Here is a 21,803-nt window from a genome sequence, read left to right as displayed (position 1 = left end):
GACAAATCTTTGAACCAGTATTACAAGCGTGTCCTAGTAATTTTTTCCCCTATTAAAATCTTTTAAAAATGAAAATTAAATAACCTATCTTGGCTTGTTAAAGACTGCCAACCTTTGCATTATTCACAAGGAAGGCAAAAAGAATGTTAAGTGTCACATGCCAAGAACGTATTTTCAGAAAATGAAGATAGACAAGGCCCAAGTGTACACGAGGCACACAATAAAAAGTAATTTTACCATCTGTGATCTTGAAATTACAAATGGAGAATGAGAAAGAATGACTTTATATAAGCATATGTTTCTCTATATATTTATAAATATTTATATAATTTACCATGAAGACATGCAAGTAGTGTTATAGCAACTATTATACAATATAATACAGAAGGATTGGTCTTCCAATATTACAGTTGCTTTAGTTAAACAGCAAATATGTCTTATCTATTGCATTCCTCTGTAGTCTTGAAACCGGAGAGAAATTAAGATTCCACACTACGCTATATTTCTTATGGGAGACCGTATATGCCTCAATAGTGTTTTGAGTTTTTGTTTTTTGTTTTTTTTTCAAAAAGCTCAACACAGATAAAGAGAACAAGATAAGTTCAGTGCAGCTTCAGGGCAGCTTTGATGCAGCATTAGAATATGTTCACTTGGTGAGGGAATATCTTTTTTTCTGTTTTCCAATTCAACCATATTAGGTTTGGCAGCAAACACAAGGTCAAAGAGAAAGCACAGATGTTTGCTAGAAGGCAAATTTCAACAGCAAGCAGACCAATTTACCTGACCTTAATAAGGTCTTTACAACACAAAAACTGTGAGTATAAAAGAGCTCATTTTAAAAATCTAGTATAATTTAACTTTGACTGATTCCTCTTAGCAGAAGAGTGAGATCAGAACAAATATGATCCTCCTTACAGCTTTATAAATTAAGATTACATGGAAATCAGGTCAAGAAGCCCAAATATTCAAACTAAAGCACAGGTGAAGCAGGTAATAAAACCTTAAAAGATAAATATTGAGCCTAAATTTATTTCCTCAGATACTCATTCCTTATTGGCTAAATGTATAAAATACAAAGTTTGAGAATTTTAAGCCTCAACATACCTAATTTCTTCCTATTTTTCTTTCTAAAGCTCTAAAAGCATAAAGTCACATTCCACAGCAATGTACTTCCCTGGTATTGTCTTGGAGGTTGATAGTAGAAATAGTTGGTACCTAGAAGATTTAAGGAAGCAAGGTCTACTCTGGTCAGTCTTCCTTCCACAAGGAGGAAACTAACAGGGGAAAGAGGGTTCTTCTATCTTGAAGGGTATTACTCCACGCTCTGTCCCTCTCCCTAAAGCACTGAAGCCTGCAAAGTAGTTCTATTTAGACTTTTCCTTCCTTTACCTAAGTTTCATCAGTTATTTTTCACAATAAAAATATACTGAGTTAAGTAACTGTTGCTCCAAAGAGAAATATTAGGGGATTTAAAAAAGTAATTGGATTTGAAATTCTCAGCATGTGCTGCTAAAAGCACATTAGAATGTATTGTTAAAATAAGAGAGATTGGATCAGGTGACAAACACTAACTTTAAAAAATGTGAAATCCAGGGAGGGTACTAGGAATGAGGCAAAGTAAAGGTGTGAACTCTCAATACACCAGATAAACACACAAGCCAAATGTATATGAGCACTGGCTCCCCAGCAACACACTTCTTACATACTCTAATATCGGAGCAATTCTGACTCTCCGAGGTTGGGAAGTTTGGAAAGCAAATATTAAAGTGAGAAGTTTCACTTTTGCTATATAATCTTTAAGTAGAGCCTTAAAAAAAGTAGGCTAAACCCCTTAAAATTCCAATCCACCCCCTACCTTCAACATTTTTGTTTTGAAGGCAGATAAGAAATGAGAGTTCATTTAGCCAGTTTTACCCCCTTGGATTTTGCTGGCTTGCCCCTTCCTATGCAAAGACATTGATTCCTGATCTGCTTGCTGCCTATCTTAGGTAATTTCTTATCATATATCTTCTTATAAATATTTTATCATGTTACTTTCTTTTGCAAGACAAGATCAACACTGATTTTTTTAAATAGACTGTACAGGGACACACACGTATCAGATTTAGGAGGAAGATCTCACACCTTCCACAGAGATGCAGCCCAGCTCCTATCTGCTGAGTTTACTGGCTGACTTACTCTTCCCTGGGGGGGCTTTAGTGCTGGCCGAGTGGTGGTGGAGGCTGCTGGATACTTTCAGGCCATTCTTGCTGGGTTTGCAGTGCTCCTGTTGGCAGGACCTCCTGGAGGAGGAAGATCCTGAGTGGCTGGGAGGTGACTTGCTTCTCCCCACATGCGGGGATGAACTCCTCTGGTCATGGTGGGGCCGTCCAGCCCTAGATGGTGAGGAACTGGATGTGCGAGGCAAGGAAGAGCTTCGAGGAGAGGCACTGGGACTCCTGCGAGGGACAACTGGACTCTTGGGTGGTGTTTTTGGATTGTGAGGGGATCCTGGACTCTTGCACTGAGTAGTGCTCCGGGGTTTCTGAGATCCGTTTTGAAGAATTTGGGCCAGGCGGGAGAAAAGGTCTGAGTCAGAATTGCTACTCCCTAGGACTTTATATCTGCGGAGCCTAGAAAAAAACAGAGAATAATTATTTTCATTTTAATTCACTTTAAGTGTGCCTAGAAAGTCACAATGTCCCAAATCATAATATGTATGATGTGAGTCAAAATCAGGAAACAGAGGATGCGGAGTTACTCTTTCATATACCAGTTGTATAACCCTGGACAAATTATTTAACCTCTCCCAGCTTTGAAGGGGAATATTATCTATCTCACAGGGTTACTGAGCAGTCAAGTGCAGTAAAGTACTTAATTGGATGTCTGCCATCCAGAAGCACTTACATGTTGTTAAGCCCCTTCCTCCTACAGCATGGTTGCTCTTCCCATTTTAGAATTAACTTAATGAAATGTCTCTAGCATGTTAGCACATGAGCGAGAGTAAACAATTTTGTTTAAGGCTTCTAGGACAGGAATTCTATATATACTTATGCAAACATTAAACTCCACAATATAAGTCTTCAACAGTACTCACCAACAGCAGGAACTACAGATAAAAATATATTTCAACCTCATTTAATAATTTCCAAAAGAAAAGAGTAGTCACTGGTTTCTCTGGGCCTCAGTTTCTGCCCCTGACGATACCCTGAGATTCAGGAGAGCCGAATGCCTCTCTTACTGGCAACCAAGCCATCTAGAAAGCATTCATATGAATAGCAATGTCTCCTCTGCCCTAAATATCTTTCTGTCTTGGCCTAAAATCCATTCAGTTTAAGAATTTAAACCTCAAACTGCTGACATGCCACTCCTTACAGAAGGAAATGGGAGAAGAACTTCCAAGTTTTATTGGCACCTGCAGGATGCAGGGGACATATACAGCCACCATCACCATTATGGATCAGCAACAAGTTACTGATTTTTTCTCTGAATTTTCTCCCTTCTTCCTTCCCCACCATCTACTTATACTGACAAATGACATGAAACTCATTCTGGTTAAGCCTAACTTCATGGATCTTATTGTAAAAATTGAAGAATGGAATAAGATAATTCCTGTGTGCCAGGACCTTTGTGGGAAAGTTGAGTTCCCGCTGAATTCCCAGATGAGTTTCAGGCTGGTCAGCTCTGTAATATCTGGCACAATGCCACACATTTGGCTTTGTTATCAAGTTACCAAGTTCTACTTTGAGGGGACATGTAAAGTTCTAAATAGTAAATAGTAATTAAGATTTGTTTGTTGCAGTCCAAAGCAGCTCAAGCCACAGATATACTATCTCTATTAAGCACAGATGCCAAGTAAAAGGGGGGATGGGTTAATATTGTCCATGGAATCATCTTTTTAAAATGTCTCAGCTAAATGACTGCTGTTTACTCATCACCATTTTTCCCATTGAAGTCTAGTTCCATGGTCATTTCAAATCCAGTGTTTAGTTACCTTTGAACCTGAAAGAAACCCTAGGGCAAGTCAAAACTAAACTTAACTTTAGGTAAGGGTAGCAAGTTCTGCTGGGTAATGATACAGATAGAACCTCACTTTAATATACTTCAGAAATCCTTATAACAGGTGGAGGCCTATTATCTAGAACAAGCTATAATTTTCAGGTAAATTTATTTTGATGTCCACTTTGTTTTTGTTAAAAGACTATCCTTTTGCTTCTTCTCCAAGGGTTTAGACCATTCTACTCTGAAAAGTGAGTAATGGCTCCAAGGAAAGCACTCTTCATTGGTTCATTACTTCCCAATATTTTCCCCTCTTAAAAATAGAATCACTCCATGGTCAACTACACATAAGAATATTTCAATAAACAAGGATACCACACAGTAAATATTAAGGCAATATCTTTATTATGTATGGTCCTGTATATCATCAGATGTAGGGAAACTCCCTAAAGGATTTGTTTGTTTAATTCATTATAATCAGATAAATAGAAGTTACTAGGGTCCATTCATCATATTATAGACATAGTATCTTTCCCCAGAATTTGACATCATAATGACATCTGTTATAATGGGATTCTGACTGGACAAAACTAGAAAATTACCGAGTATCTAGTTAAAATGGACTGGGAAAGAGACATAACCTTTGTTCATGCTAAAAAGCACTAAACAAAGCTCTAGACATATTCTACCTGATTTCCTCTTCCCAAAACCATTAGCAAATGTTTTACCCATATTATAGATAAGGAAATTGAGGTTCACACTGCTAGAAAGTGGGAGAGCTAAGAATTAACCTGGATCAAACTGACCCTTTCAACTACACTATGCTATAAGGCTTGGGAAAGGCAGGGAAGGAAGTAAATGATCAGAAGCAGGCAACAAAGAAATGAAATCAATGACATAATCAAGCAGACACAGAAATAATGCTACACACTTAACATAGGGAGAAGAGCACACAGCATTACCTGGCTTCTACTCCAGGCCTCATGGGTGGCTTTCCCGGTGGTGGCCGAGGCAAGAACTGAGATGAAGTTGAGCTGTTGACTTGATCTGTGTTGACCCATGAAACTGGCCTTGGAATTTTGCTCTTTCTGGACTGGGAGATGATGGGTGTCAGAAAGCTGTCTTCGGCTGACCTGCTCAGGTGTGAGTCTACAGCCAGTCTTGAAAAGGGAGTGAAGACTTCCTCCTCAGAAAAAGGAGCAGGAATAGTGGATAATCTCTCCTCTAGCAATTTATCAGAGGCACTTGAGAGGTCCCCAATGAAAGACTTGAGTTGCCTTTTTTCCACCAGAAGCTTGACTAGATCTGGCTGATAAGCTTTCTTTTGGAGGAGCTTCTCTTTTGCAGAGACTGGACAGGATGATTCAAAAGTTGAATCTATCTCTTGTGCTAAAACAGGGATTCGGCTGTGTCTAGTTACAAAGGATGACCTAACCACATCCTTCCGGGATGGAGGACAGTGTTCACTCTCTGAAACAGAATGAAATAGTTCTCCATTTCTAGGGGCAATTTTCTCTCTCTTACCCTCTTGGTGCAAAAGAGTAGAGAGGTCTCCTTGATGACTCAGCAAGTCTTCACTCTTGATGTCATCTTCCTTAGATATCTTACCTTTTTGCGCTGCTGCCACCTGGCCTATCTGTCCTTCAACATGTCGGTCAATAACTCGTGGAGATACTGCTGAAGTTCCAACTGCCAAAAGCTTCACTATCTCGTGAGTTTTGTCTTGATTTGGCACCACACTAAAAGTCTGTGTCTTTGTCACATCAAGAGGTTCAGTAGTAGCTGAGTGATCCCTTTCCACCGTCACCAAGTCTCCTGGGAGAGGGGAGATCTCAATATAAGGCTGCCCTTTACTCAACTTCTCATCTTCATTATCTGACCCCACAAGCATGCTTTTCTCTCCCGTTTCCCTAGGGAGACCCTCAAATTCTCTCACAGCCAGCCTGTTATGGTCAGGAAGGTCTTTTGGTCCCAGGTCTTGGGAGCTGTCACACTCTCTAATGCTGGGTAACATGTCATGACCAATATGATCTATCTGAAGCCCGAAGTCTGTTCTGCTTCCTCCACTAGGAGGTTCGCGCTCTGTCACAACCAAGCCAGAGAAGCTCTCCCTTGGAGAGTAAAGTTCCACAGTGGGCTCCACGGGATGAAGGTCTTTCTTTTCTGGCTGCTGACCATAATGAAAGCTACCTGAAGTCGACTGTGTAGATGCCACAGAACGTCTAGGAATTGTAATCTGGAGAGAGAAGAGAAAAAAAGTTAAGTGCAATAATGTGGAATTATAAATGAAGATGTATGAGTTGAGAGTTAACACCTCAAATTCTAATTTATAAGAGGAACGCAGATCCCAACCAACTTTGCCCAACTCATACTTAAAATGAACAATTCTGAATAAAAATGCATGATACTCAAGCTCCCCTTCTCAGAAACTGTACAGAACAGTCTCCCTCTAGGTTCATCCCTGCCTTTTCTTTAGCTTGCTCTGTACTCTGGAAGACTGATTTCTACTGACCGCACTATCCAGGCTCCCTTGCCTTCTGAATTCTGGTTGTGTTTGCCCAATGGGCAGCACCAACAGAGAATCAGGGAGTTGGAGGCAAAAAAGATCTGGGTATTACTTCTCTCTGCTTCCTCCCGAGGGACTGCAGCTTCGGTGGTACATTCTACCACTCCTGGCCACAGCTTCTGTCACATGGTCCCCTCTCCTATAGATATGACTCTTACCAGGTTCTGCTAACTGCCCCTCTTCCTTCTCTTTCAGGACTCAGAATAGGAATAGCTCCCTCTATTTCTGTTCCTGTTGGCTCTCTTAAACCCTACCCACACGTCTGTAAAAAGTTCCTTTCATTAGATTTTCTCCAAGTCCCTGTGAGTGTGCCAGCTATTTCCTGCCAGAATCCAGATACAGGATCTTAGGGAAAAATTATTGGTAAATTATTGTAAGTTGAAAAACTCCAAATTTACATGCATTTGTTGTTTCCCATAAATTCTGTAAATCAATGTTATTAATATTTTCCTATAAGCAAACACAAAGATGTTTAGTAATGTTTTATATCTTCTTTAATTTTTTAAGGTCAAGCCTATTATAAATGAAATTCTACCATCCTTCCACAGAGGTCATTTCAATTCTATGTGAATAAGATTCAATGTTTAATAAGAATGTCCTTTCTTTAAGACACCTACAGGACTTCCCTGGTGGCACAGTGGTTAAGAATCCGCCTGCCAATGAAGGGGACACGGGTTCAATCCCTGGTCCGGGAAGATCCCACATGCCACGGAGCAACTAAGCCCAATGTGCCACAACTACTAAGCCCGCACGCCACAACTACTGAAGCCTGCGTGCTCTAGGGCCCGTGCTCCGCAACAAGAGAAGCCACTGAAATGAGAAGCCCGCGCACCACAACGAAGAGTAGCCCCCACTCGCTGCAACTAGAGAAAGCCTGTGCGCAGCAACAAAGACCCAACGCAGTGAAAAACAAATAAAATTAAATTTAAAAAATACATTAAAGACACCTACATCTTCACATTTGTTAAGTGACATGTAAGGAGGCAGAAAATGTCAACCACATAAACTGGTAAGGAAAAAAGCCTTTTTGAGAAATTAAACAACTCGAAAATCATTTAATGAAGCCCATTAAGCTCTAATAAATCTATGGAAATTGGTCTGAATTCGAAGCAAAATGAATTTGGAGCTGTCATGGGAGATTTCACTTAGACCCCATCTCTAGTCCAATGACACCAAGAAACCCATTTGGCTCCAGAGTCAGATAAGTTGTTTAGATCTGTTTCTCTGTGTGTCAGGAATACAATTAGGTTTAAGAACACGCAAAGCTTACCCTAAGCCCAGCCCAGGGAGAAAACACCTAACTAATGTCCTGGAATAGCTCCTGAATGGAGTCGGTGTACTGAGGCTCCGTCAGGTTAATCCAAGACAGGCTAGGTTCAGACATGAATTCTCACAATAAGCCCAGACCTACAATGACCTTGGGGAAAAGGCAGTAAGTTCTACTGGTGCTGTCGCCCTTCAGGAAGTCACCTCATACCTGTACCTCTCTTTCATTATACTAAATATAGGCAGATGGCAATTTTCTAGTATTTTTAAAAATGATATTGGAACTTAAAATTTATAGTTATTTACTCTTCAAAATTTACTTTTTAAGACCTGAGAGTGATGGTGATAAGAAAAGCAGTTATGAAATTATATTAAATACCAAATAACTAGGGAGATGACTATATTTACATTCAAAATAAACCAACAGTCATTTCATTATTATATGTAATTCCAAGTACATCAGCCAAAATGAAATCAGCATTATTTACAAAAATAACACTCCACTGGTCTTCTGAGATTGAAGCTACAGAATCAATGCACTTCTGAGCCTAACTCATCTGGATTCAGGATATAAATGTCTGTGTATGTATGGTATGAAAAAAGAGATGATAATCTTGTATATAGAAAAGATACATGAACCACTGGAGAGAAGAATTAATTTTCTTGAAAAGATTCTCAGCAATTATGAGAAGCTGCATAAATTATTGTAATATAATATTTATATAGCACTTTAATTTATAAAATATTCCTAAAATCATTTTTACTGATTCCATTTCATAGCTGCCCAGTATTTTAATTGAGTACTTTTATTTACACAAATTTCACAAATGAAGAAAAACACAGTCAAAAAAAGTTAGGGACAGGATTCTAGGATTTTGAAAGTCCCTCACAGCAAAGCCTACTTACTGACATGTACTACACACTCTCAAATGAAGTCTGGGAAACTGAGTCTGCAAAAAAAAATTAAAAAAAATAAAATAAAAACATTATCTATCAAGATGAGCAAAACCAAAGATCAATAGCCGCATACAGAGAAAAGAAAGCTAATTCTAAGTATAGCTGAAAACAGCTTCCTTAACATTAGACTATGAAGACACAAAAGCAATTCCCATACTTGGGACACTCTATAGACTGAATTAATGATCTGCCAGTAAGCCATATACATCCTTTATATGTTTAATTTCTCTAATTCACAAACATTTCATCAAGGCATGAATTCAATCATTTCCTTTCTTCTGTTCTCTAATTGTATCAGGTACACCTTTCTATAGAATTAGAAAATCACCTCAATGTTTTCCATTTCTTTCAAATTTTCTTATTTTTATTAATGTCTAGTACTGAATTTGACTAACATCAGTCTCATTACTTTTTAGTTCAGATAAAGCAGCCTCATTATTTTATAGTTACCCCGTGTTCAGAACTGGCCACACAGCAAGAGACAATAAACTGCAAACCAACTATTCACATTTTAACTTACAAATTATCCTTTTACTTTCCTCTCATTCAAGGATAGTAATGCTATTAAGATAATAAAAACCTTGGTAAATTCAACATTCATACCAAATAGTCTCTCTTCCAAATGAAAGGAATATGGTATATGAAATATCTATATTTCATTTTGTTTTTCTGGCAAATAATTTAGAAGAGATATAGGTCGTAGAATAATTTATTGGTTCCTACTATAGCCAAGAATAACTGAGTTATTCTTGGCCTAATTCCAGGCCTATTAAAAAAATTAAATTTTAACCATTCAAATTTCTTTGGGCTATTTAAATTCCACTGCAGACTTTTGTTTAAAGCATCTTTATATAATACTTTATACAAGTGTCGAAAACTATGAATAAAACTAAGCTACTATTATTGAACCATGTTTTTATGTACCAAATTTTTATTTCTATAAAGACAGTACACAGTTGCAGTAACATGTGCATATTAAGAGGCCATACATCCTAAAAGAATGTCTCACTCTCTCACTCTTTACCCCTGTCGCTTACTCTGACCGCATTTATGTTGGTTACTTTTGCTGAAGATACTGTTATTTTGTGGTTTGGCTTATATGGATAGATATGAGGGCTGATGCGGTGGTAAGGAATGGAGAGGGCAGAAGTCTTTGCTTACAGAGGTGGGTAAAACTGAAAACCTGAAGCCTCAAGACCTAAGTAAATGAGAAGTAAAAGTTGTTTTTTCCCTTCCCCTGTTACCCCACTCCTCAGAGACAGTCACTCATTATTAATAGTTGAATGTATATTTAAGGGAATCTGAAGTTATAAAAATTTTGTAGAGGTACTAGGAATCATAAATAAGTCACAACTCACACCCAAAGAATAGAAGTCCCAGAAAAGACAGATTGATATAATATTTCTTGGCTGCCCTGTAATTATATATCACATACATGGCTACAGGATTTAATAGTCACTTTTCAAGCCCCTTCATACAATCTTGGAAGACACTTTGGGGATAAATCTAGTCCAACTATCCCCAACTTCCACAACCTATAGATTTCTATCACAGCATCTACAGCACTTAAATAGTGAGGAGAGTCACTGGGCTTTGATGCCTAGCACAGTACTTGACATACAGTAGATGCTCAATAAATGTTGAACATATGAGTAAATCAACCATTGGACGCTTGGGTTCCTTCTGTGAAGCCTCTCCCAAATGACAGTCCAGTCTTTTACTTGAACACTTCACAAATGGGCTTTTTTTTACTTCCCAAGTCGGTCCATCCTGTCTCTCATCCTTTCTGACCGTTCTTGGATTGAATTATACCATCATATATAATTCCAGAGATGTAATCTCATAGAAACAAAACTTTTCTATAATTATAATGACCCAACTTTCCAGATCAAAAATAGAAATCCATGGTCAGACAGAGGACATTTAGCCACTCCCTAGTCAATGTACATGCATTCAACTCTCCTACAAAATCCATTTCAAGAAGTTAACCATGGTGGCAATCAATCCAAAAAGTCCTTACCTTTCCACACTATTAAAGCACTCATCTATTAATTACATGGATCATTCATTTTTCAATAGAGACTCTGAGTAACTCCATGAGCTTTCATATAGTCACTCCAGGTGTACAAGGGCTCCAAATATTCAGTGGAACACTGGAAAAGCCACATGAAGCTACTATTTCAGGTAAGCTGCACTACTGAAATGTCTCAAGTCTTCATTGAGATTTTCATGATTCACAGTTCAAGCCCTCATATTTGCTTGAACTAATGCCAAAGCCTCCTCACTGGCTGCTGCCCCAGCCATTCTCCCTCCATGGCTCCCAAAGAGCACGTTACTCCCCTCCCTCAACCCTGGCCGTTTCTTGTCCTGCATCCCATGTACCTCAGCATGGCAGGTCAAGGCCCTTTATCACCTCACTTGTGCAGCTCATTTTCAGCCTCCTTCCTTCGCCCTAACATTCTGGATTACTTATTTAAATACTCTGAATTTTGGTGTTTCAAGCCTCTCTGCCTTTGTACATGCTGTGTTTTTTGCTTGACACCCCTGCATCTCCTTCCAGCAAACTTATTCATCCTTCAAAGTCCTCTTATTTTTGAAAGTAATATATCTTCACCATGGTAAATAAAATTAGAAAATAAGAGTTGAGAAAATTAAAACACCCAACATTGCACTCCCCTGTCCTAGGCAGATTTATCTGTGTTCTCATTTGTGTACACAGCTCCACCACAATCACTTCACGTGCTTTAAGGTAAATGTTTAGATATAGGCCTTCACTGTCAACCTAACAGGTTGGTGCCAACTGTTTATTCCTGAGGTACAGCAGAAAGCCTGGAACTTAGCAGACACCTCACGGAACTGAAGGGCTGAAAGAACAGAATTAAGGCAATGCAATCAACTGCTGATCTGACTCTCATAGTACTGGTATTGGTAATTCCTGTAAATACAGCCAGAGGAATCCTCTTAATAGATGCTGACTAACAGATGACAAAAAAAGTACATGTGACTCTCTTTTTGTCCTGCTCCTTCTCTGTGCATTATTTTACACCTCCCACTCCTGCTTTTCTTCTTCTCAATGTCTGAAAAACAAGTCAATGAGGAAAGTCTTTCAGTATGTTGACAATCCCCTGGTATGAGGAAAGGCTGGTCTGTGTGACCAATAGAATATGGCAGAAATGATGATATGCCCCTTCTGAGATCAGGTTGTAAAAGACAGTGTGGCTTCTACCTCGGTGGAGGGTGTTCTCTCCACCACCACCCCCGCCCCCTTCTCTGTCTCTTTCTCTCCTCACTCTCTGAAAAAGCCAGCTGCCATGTCAAGTATGGAGAGCCTACGTGGTGAGGAACTGAAGCCTCTGGCCAACATCCAGTGAGGAACTGAGGCCTGCCAACAACCATGTGAGTGGGCTTGGAAGTGGATCTTCCCATCCCGTCCAACCCTATGATGATTTCCCCGGCCTACAGCTTGGTAGCAACCTCACGAGAAACCCTGAGCCAGAACCATCAGACTAACCCACTCCTGCATTCCCAACCCTTAGAAAAAGTGTGAAATAATAACTGCTGTTTAAAGCTGCTAAGTTTGGGGTAATTTGTTACATAGCAAAAGGTAACATATAGGTGGTATTATTATTCTCCAGTCACATTTATAGTGTTTCCAAAGGTGATGCTAAAATGAAGCACTGCCTTTCTAAAGCACTGTCTAGAACCAAGAGATCATGTGGTACAATCTGCCATGATATTCTGTAAGGAATAACCTGTCCAACCTTCTCCCTACCAACAGTGATTACTCAACACCACATAAAACTGGTCACATTCTTTCCTACAGTTACTGTCATTCTGGACCAATAGTTAGACCTGTTTCAGAAGCAGTTCAAGTTACTTTAGTTTCCTTCTCTATCCTTGTTCATTTATGCCAGCTTAATTTTGCCTCTCCATTTGCTAATCAAAACATAATTTAATATCTCCCCTATAAGCCAAAGCTTAGTCTTATTTTGCTCCCTATAAATCTATGTTCTTCAGCCTCTTTTTAGAAATGATTAGTAGCGGGCTAACTTCATAACTGTTTACCCCAGGGGAAAAAAATCTAATTTCCAAAAATAACCCCAATTTCTTTTGAATCTAGCAAATTTATCCATCTTTCAAAATATATCATCTAAAAAATTTATACATGCTATTTGATAACCAGTGGTTTCATGTATATGGATAAGGAAAGCCCTAAACAAGGTTCACAAATCTATGCTAAGAAATAAAGAGAATTAAAGAATGAAGTTCTCATCAGTTGATTTAATATGCCAACTATATCTGTAATACAGATAAACTTTTGCTTTGCCTATTTTTATAGTTTTTACATATTTTAAGATACCAGGACAATTTCCGTTCATATCATCATAAAGAGGAAACAAGCCTGAATGCAAAAGATATAAACTAACAAACTGTTTCCCATCAGAATATGTCCTAATTTAAAATATTCACATAGAATGGTAATATGTTTTATCATACTGTCTAAGCTAGAGCATGTGATCAGAGCTGCAAGAGATCTAGAGAGACTATTTGGTGGTACTCCCTACTTAATGTGTCTGTAGTTAAGTTAGGGAAGTAACAACATCTGCTTGCAAAAGTAAACTCTGAATGTAGGCCTCAAGAAGAGAATCAAGATATATTTTTATCCCAAGCTCCCCAAAATGAAGGAGATGGTAAATTCAATACCTTAGACACAAGTGTACAAGTGAAGAGGCTGCTATTTAAGAGACCTTCAGTTAAGAAAAAGATTTTTTATTTAAAGATACCTGAAAATAAGGTCAAACTTATAATATCAAATATAATATACAAGTCTTCCAAAAACTTGACAGAGAAAATGTTGCAGATAGTGTAAGAGAACCATGAGAACAATTTTTGTGGATAGGACAGTATTGATGGGAGAGAGTAAAAAATACCAGGAGAAATGGAGCCGAGGGTTTAAAACCCTTTATGCAGGGAAGTACACCAGAATGCTGTTGGAAAAATGCATGAGCAACAGTGAGTATATAGCATACTAGAGTCAAAGAAAAGAAGAAACTGAATCTGGGAAGTTGGAAAGAGGGAATGAATGGAAAGAGGAAGGTGGGGTGGAAAAAGAAATGCAGACAAGGGAGGGAGGCATTAGGATCTGCCTCTAGCCCACAGGGGACCTCTGTACAATTTGGAAAAGGATGCCCCTCAAAGAGGAAACAGCCCTACACAAAGATGCACAGTTTGGCTCGCAAAGTTTGGGTTAGATTTCAGGCCCAACTTGTCCCCTTGGCTAGGTTTCTTTATGCAGTGAATGACTTGTATAACTACACAAAACAGTCCTAGGAAAGAAGGAAAGACCAACTAACTATGATGAAGAAAGAGGCAAGCATTTATTTCTCTATTTCGAAGTGCAGGTAAATTCCTACAGAGCTGTACACAAAATCAAATTTTGTTACCTTTTCTTACTGTTTTACACCTGCGTGTGCAATTCTGTTCTAATTGAAAACATTTCAGCTTGCAGAACAATGTTGTTACTGGAGAGCTGGAAGAGACGGTTGCTAGCTGATGACGGCATTTAAGGAAACCTGGTACTCCCACGCATGTAAGGACAGATGTACCTGCTCGCGCCTGAGACGTTGCCTCCATATCTGGCTTTTGTGAGACTCACACAGTCACAGAGGGCACCAATGCTTACTGATAAGAACAGGGTAACAGGTGTCTCCAGCTAAATGCCCAAACTGAGAATAAAGAGTGAGTTTCCTCAAAATGTTCCTTTGCAGAAGGCCTGTATCACAATTGCCTTCAGCTGCTTGTTAAAATGCAGATTCCTGGGCTCTCACTATCCCAAACCTACTGAAGCAGAAGTTCTGGAAGTGAGGCTGGGACTCTATTTTATAAACAACAGACATTAAGCTTGGAAAGCTACTATCAAAATAAAAATTAAATGTGAAAAAAATAGTTGGAAAACTACTGTTTAAAAGGAACATAAAATATGACAAATTTCTGGATGAAGGTTATGAAGGAGAAAGGAAACAAAAAGAATGATACTAGCAACGGTGTAGAGTATAAAGTACAAACCATGAATGGTTAAATACATGCCGTCCTCACCATATTTATAATGTAGAGTTCGAAAATCTCTAGAATTACAAATTTTTAAAAATCATATTATATATACACATGCAGATAGACAGTTCTTGTGGTCTAATTATAAATGTTATTATGAAATTAGGTCATAATGACATTTCACCTATTAGGTCGCTATCCTGATAGAAAATCTCACTTCTTGAGAAATTTCACATTGGAAGACAGACTACAGAACTTAGTCCAGACATCATTCCCTGCACCCATGTGCCAAACTTAGGCCTCTGCAGAAGAATCTTAGTTGATCAACTATTAGTCCTTTCTTAATAGCACCTTGAGTGGATGACAGAAAAATGACAGGAGCAAATCACTTACTGCTGTAAGGGGTCCTTCTGCTTGTGCCTCCATTGGACTTGTGGGTGTCACTGCAATAAATTGACTAGCAGCTCCAGCCTGGAGTTCCAGCCTATCTGCATATTGTTCTGAAGCGGCAGTGGCAGGGCACTTCCCAGAAACTGCTAAGATCACACCTGAGGTTTCCTTCTTTAAATGATCATTTTCTGCCCAAGGACCCAATCGGAGCTTTTCATCTTGAGGCGATTCCTCTAGGACTTGAAGGACTTCGGGCTCCTCATCGGAAGGGCTTCCAGTTGTTTTATGGCCTAAAGCCTCATTTGTCCTAAAATCCCGAAGGTCCTGTTCCTTATCCACAATCACCCATTCTTTGGAATCAACCTCCTGCTTGCAGGAGCTCAGGTTAACGGCTACAAATCCATTGCTGCCACCACCATCTGCCTGCTCAGGGGTGTTGGCAGAGGCAGGCTTGGAAGCATCTGGAAGATACTCTTCATCATAGTGCCAGATGTGGTCAGTACGGGACACAGCAGGAACACAAGGCTTATGAAGCAGAGCAGGGAGAACAGATTCCTTTCCTTCACTGGAATCCTTCTGCATTTTCTCCAAGCTTAAGAAAATGAACACAAGTTACTTAATTGTCCTAGGGAGAATACTTATTATATAGCCTAGAAGTTCTATACAGAACTAATATTTACCCACAGACGAGAAAAAAACAATACGGATAAAGCATAAGGAACACTTCACGGGTGGGTAACGCTCTGCTCCACCTGTCATCATCCTGTTTTGGAAGATGGAGCCCGTAGGAGGAAGATGTCTCTCCTGCTGCCGGGCAGGAAAGAAGCCTAAGCAGGTTAACCAGGGAGACTCGTGTGATCCAGTTCACCTTTGCTTTGCCAATTCAATCACACTGCCCTCTGACCTCTGCTCTGAGGGACTGAGGGACAACTTACCCAAGGGGCTTTTGCCTCAGCAGAGGCCCTACAAAAGGAAATGAGGAAGCTAATACACATCAGGCAAATAATTTCTGCATTTGTTTTGTCTTCAGAGAGGTATATAAATGTATACTCATTCAAGTAAACTCCTCCAAAGACAGGGCTAAGCAATAGTGTGACTGGTGGTATTTGGCTGCACTGGCTTCTGAGAACTGCTCTCACCTGCAGGGAAGCAGTTGAAGCAATACACTTGTTCCTCTCCTTAAGTTTGTAATTGGGTGCTTCACTTCCTTCAACTGTTCCCTATTCATTCTAGGTTCTGGCTTGAGTTCATTTTCTTGGAGTACTTCTGTTCTCAATTCTGTCTTATCTCTCAGCTCTTCCCTCAGCATGGACTCTCTTTTTAGTTCCATTCTTTTGTTAGACTAATTTTTTCCCAAACTAAGCTTTTATCCCTATCACACTTTTATTTTTATTCCCAATCTCATGCACAACTGAAAATGTTTAAACACTGCCCCAGTCCATCCTTTTGATCATATCAATGTGTAGACACAAGTTTACATCACATAGCTGTGAGACTGAATGAGTACCATATGAAGAATACACAGCTATGAAGTACTGTTTAAAATGGAAGCTAGATTGGACTAGGCCAGAAGTGGCTGAATTGTCTTCAGACACAGTAACTATTATGTTAGTCAAATACATGGTCCTTCTAACTTCATATTTCTTTGCCAATAGTAGCCACTGGGGATGTACAGTTGAAGGATGTGACTACTATTAAAGTCACTCAGGTCTTAATATTACTAAAGCCTTCTGTAATTCATAAATATATCCCAAGTTTTTTTAAAGTTTCATTTCAGTCTTTTGTTATCAAAATTGGAGATAAGGGGCCTTAGAACCATGAACTACAAACAGTCGTTATCTATGTATAGCTCTCTGAAGTTCCACCTTTCCTTCTTTCTAGGTAGAATGATAAATATTCATGTCTCTTTTTCCTACAGCATTTACTCATAGAAGGCCTTCATTAAATTGAATTCAACTGCCTATCACTTGTATATAAATTACTTTTTCCCCTACTTCATGTACTCTTCCTTCTTCTTGCCTAATACCATCTTTCTCATGCCCTCTCTTACACTGCATCTTCTCCATTCCAATAAAAGAGATCATCTTCCAAACAAAATCACTTCAAAATGTTTATTTATTTCATACCTAGTCTTATGAAGTTTCCAGCTCCCACAGCCAAAGGCTATATGTTATAGAACTTGTAATAATATCAGAAGGCAAGTCACATTAAGAATGAGGATGTTAACTAAAAACATGGATAAAGATGACAGCTTAATCAAATCAGTGCTACAAAAATGCAAAAACTCCTTATCTGAAAAACTTTACATAATAGAAAGTAATAATATCAATAGTGTTTTAGTTGCTTTAAAAAAAAGAAAAGAAAAAGAAAAACTATTTTATACCAGGTCTCAAGAAACTTGTCAGTATCTGGCTTTGGCTCCAGAACCAAACGTTTTTCCAGCTCAAAGCTGTGGATGGAACGTAACTTTCGCACCAATGGAACATCTCTGTCTGGCTGAGTCATCTCTGAGCGGACCCGAATTGGTGAACCGAGGCTTGGAGCATTCAGAATACCATTTGCTTGACCATGGCTGTTCTCCTCTTCAGTAGCAGCCTAGCAAAACATAAAAGGAAACCATGAAAAACATTCTAGTCACTATAAATGATAGGAATCATTGAAGTCTTTCAAAATAATATAAGCTAATGATTGGGATTTTTTTTCAGAAGATTAGGGTATTTTGGCTAGTGTAATTCATTACATACTTGTCTATTAACCCTTTATTAAATTAAGTTTTCTAAATTTATTCTCAGTTTCAGTATTTTTAGTGTTTTATATTTTGGTGCAAAGATAAACAGACTGAAAACGTTTAACAACCTTGGCTTTTTGTATTATGTCTAACTAAATGCTTGCAGGACCCTATTCCACTAAACCAAAATTAAACCTGGAAAGGACATTCTCTTTGAGACATAAGTGGTCTCACAAGAGGTAGGAGAGGTCGCCAAGCCTGAATACTCCCTGTCTCAGTTTCTCTGAGACAACAACAAACAACAACAACAAGAAAACTAGAGCTAGAACAATAAGCAGCTGGGTAGCACAGAAGGAGGCTGAGAATGAGGCAGCCCAGAGGGGTGCAGGTGCCTAAGGACAGAGGATACAGTAGCACGATTACCAGGGAAATTAAGCTTTACACCAGCAGTAGGGAGAGAGAGGAAGTCTGAATGTCTATTCTGATTAAAGACCCTCAAGAATGCCAGTTGGTCTTAAACTGGGGGTGCTCTCTGGCTACCAGGAGAAGCAGAAGACAATCTTCTCCGAAGGAAGGTTTCCCCAACCCCCAATTTAGGCCTACAGGACTCCCACGAATTATTAATTAATGAGTAAAACACTAAAGGTAGTCAAACATATAAGAAGGCATGCCACCATGACCAAGAGTCAGCAGAAATGATAATAATAATTTAAAAAAATGTTTGTAACTCCCAAAGACTTCAGGTATCAAACTTGTTCAGATACAGCATATAGAAGAGTTATGCATAAAATGTTTAAATATATAAAGGTCAACAAAGGATTACTTGGAATTAACTGATGAATTTAATATAAATATTCAATTAAGTTGTTAAACAGCAAATTAGCCATAAGAGGCCAAACTTATTAATTCACGAATAAGAAGACGTGGCAAAAGAAATTACCTAGAATGAAGCACAGCAAGATAAGAAGAAAAATATAAAAAATGATATTAAGAGATGACAGAATAAAAAGATCTAATATATGTTTATTTAATTGGTGTCCCTGAAAGAGAGAACAGAAAGAATGAAGAGGCGACAATATTTAGGTAGAGAACAGCTGTGCATTTCCCAGAACTGATTAAAAAAAGAAATATGTGTATACCTAGACATGTCATAGTTAAAGTGCAGAACACCAAAGACAAGGAGAAAAGCTAAAAAGTAGCTGGGGGAATGGTCAGCTACCAAAAAAAAGAAAGAAAAAACAGTAGACTTCTGAACACTAATAACTGAAGACAGAAGAAAAATAACCGTCAATCAAAAACTTTGAAGGCAGCAGAAACTATTTTTAAAGAATAAGGCTGAAATAAGTACATTTACAGCTAGGTAAAAATTGAAAGAGTCCTCTATCAGAGGACCTCAACTAAAGAAACTTCTAAAGGGAATATTTCAGGAAGAAAAACGATTGAGTCGGGGACTTCCAAAATTGCAAGGAAATGGTAAACATCTATGAAAATTCCATATAAACATTACTTGTATAAAACAATACCACTAATAATCTAATTTACACAATTTTTTAAAAGGAAGGAATTAAAAAAGAAAAGAATTACATGTAGATTAAATAGCGATAACATGGGAAAGAAAACTAAAGTAATTAAGACCTATGTCAAGTGCCACTTCACTCTGTCACATACACAAACACCCGTTTGGGCTGACAACTGAGAATGTCACTAGAAAATTTTTACTAAGAACAGTTTGCTCCCGGTGTTTACTATAAAGGCAGCCAGAGGTGACGTTACAAAAATCTGACACTGACTTCCTGACTGCTTTTTACCACTTATTCCTGATTACTAGTCCAGATAGTGCTAAGCAACAACCAGACCACAGGGCAGCATATCACATCCATGCAGAGAATGTTCCTGCAAATGACTCCCACTACTGAAAGTATATACTGTTAATTTTTTTTTAATTATATAGTTTAAAAATATAGTATATATTGTCCAAAGATAGGCCAAGCTCCTCAGACGTGGTCACAGAAGATTCTTTTCAAGATATATTTCCCATTCACAAAGCAGGACTAGCCAAGTTTCTATCAATCGTGTTAACAGATATGAGCCGGGAGTCTCATTTTACACCTATAAATTTAACCTCCTTCCCAACTAAATAATTATAAAAACACAGGAAGTACCAAAAACTAACTGATTTGTAATTCATTGCCCCTCCATCCCATTAATCATCATCTTCCATGAAAATGGAAATGACGGGAAACAGTAAGATCAAAGAGAAATTTGGGGATAATCTACCCAAAGACTACTGAAAATCATTTAATTCAGAAGTCTATATTTCTCCCCATACTTACAAGTGGACCTGTTTAGAATCCTAATGAAGAAAAAATCATGTTATTCAACATCCACTTTGTCAGCTCGTGACCAGTTTGATGCTTTCCACTTCTAACCCCCATTTCCCTGCCTCCATTTGAGATAGTTTTCAGAATGAACACTCAGCTCCATTGGTCTACACTATGGAAGGGGCCCAGTCTTGTCATTCTACTTGGAAAGACCATTAACTTCTGTTCTATAGATGTCTCTTCTTTTAGACTCCGTGTCTGGTTATTTTTTAAAAACTACCTTCATCTTTTCCACAAAATACAAGATGAAGATTAATTTTTGGTGTCCATACCTGAGCATTATGGGCAAAATTAGACAAAAATATTGCAATTACAAATATATAAATAACTAGCAATACAATGTTCTACTTCTCATTCAAAATTGAGAATCATGATACTTTGCTACACCAATAGGAGAAAAATAATAAGACATAGAGAGATATCACTTCCTATGCAAGAAATACACACCTTACAAATCCCAAGCTTTATCTTATTCCTGTTGGTATCCATCTCTTCCCAGACATCCTTCTCCTGGGGACGAGGGTGTCCCAGAGATCCAGGCAATTTATCTGGTGACACACCAACAGGGATGCCATTCTCTCCATCACTAAGCTGTTCATCTGGAAACACCTCATCTGTATTTTCTCGAAGCAAGTCTCCTGGGATGGGAGTGGCATTGGCAATTCTGAAAATGAGGAATGAAAATAAGGCAGAACTTAAAAACGCCAGAATCAAAAATTACTATGGGACTATCCTGCATTTTTTTTTATAAATAGTTAGCTTTTTAAAAAAATTTTATTGCATTTTAAAATTAATTAATTAATTTATTTATTTTTAAATTTTTTTATATTTATTTTTGGCTGTGTTGGGTCTTTGTTTATGTACGAGGGCTTTCTCTAGTTGCGGCAAGTGGGGGCCACTCTTCATCGCGGTGCGCGGGCCTCTCACTATCGCGGCCTCTCTTGTTGCGGAGCACAGGCTCCAGGCGCGCAGGCTCAGCAGTTGTGGCGCACGGGCCTAGTTGCTCCGCGGCATGTGGGATCTTCCCAGACCAGGGCTCGAACCCGTGTCCCCTGCATTGGCAGGCAGATTCTCAACCACTGCGCCACCAGGGAAGCCCTATCCTGCATTTTATTTCTGGATTTAAATGATGAAGTCTATACATAATTAAGAAAGTAAAACAAAACAAAAAACCTCAGAAACTTAGGGCATGCCAATTCTACAAACTAAAAATGCATTTTTTTTTTTGGCCGCACTGTGTGGCATGCGGGATCTTAGTTCCCCAACCCGGGACTGAACCCATGCCCCCTGCACTGGGAGCACAGAGTCTTAACCACTGGACTGCCAGGGAAGTCCCTAAAACTGCATTTTTTTTTTAATTTTATTTTTTTAACATCTTTATTGGAGTATAATTGCTTTACAATGGTGTGTTAGTTTCTGCTTTATAACAAGGTGAATCAGTTATACATATACATATATCCCCATATCTCTTCCCTCTTGCGTCTCC

The 21,803-nt window shown here is 38.6% G+C and overlaps 1 protein-coding gene across 1 annotated transcript in view; it reads right to left on the bottom strand.

Moving 5' to 3' along the window:
• Positions 1–1,451: 1,451 nt before the first annotated feature.
• Positions 1,452–21,803, bottom strand: part of TTBK2 (tau tubulin kinase 2) — a 157,996-nt gene continuing 137,644 nt past the window's right edge. The window contains exons 11-15 of the mRNA XM_061182230.1: positions 20,765–20,981; positions 17,592–17,803; positions 15,212–15,800; positions 4,941–6,214; positions 1,452–2,612 (exon numbers count right to left, since the gene is read on the bottom strand). Coding sequence (XP_061038213.1) covers positions 2,150–2,612; positions 4,941–6,214; positions 15,212–15,800; positions 17,592–17,803; positions 20,765–20,981 — 2,755 coding nt within the window. The 3' untranslated portion in view covers positions 1,452–2,149. The remainder of the gene's footprint in view (positions 2,613–4,940; positions 6,215–15,211; positions 15,801–17,591; positions 17,804–20,764; positions 20,982–21,803) is intronic.

This window comes from Eubalaena glacialis, chromosome 2 (assembly GCF_028564815.1).
Source record: "Eubalaena glacialis isolate mEubGla1 chromosome 2, mEubGla1.1.hap2.+ XY, whole genome shotgun sequence".
Lineage (NCBI taxonomy): Eukaryota > Metazoa > Chordata > Mammalia > Artiodactyla > Balaenidae > Eubalaena > Eubalaena glacialis.
The sequence above is the reverse complement of the archived record's forward strand: the minus strand, read 5'-3'. Positions and strand labels throughout refer to the sequence as shown.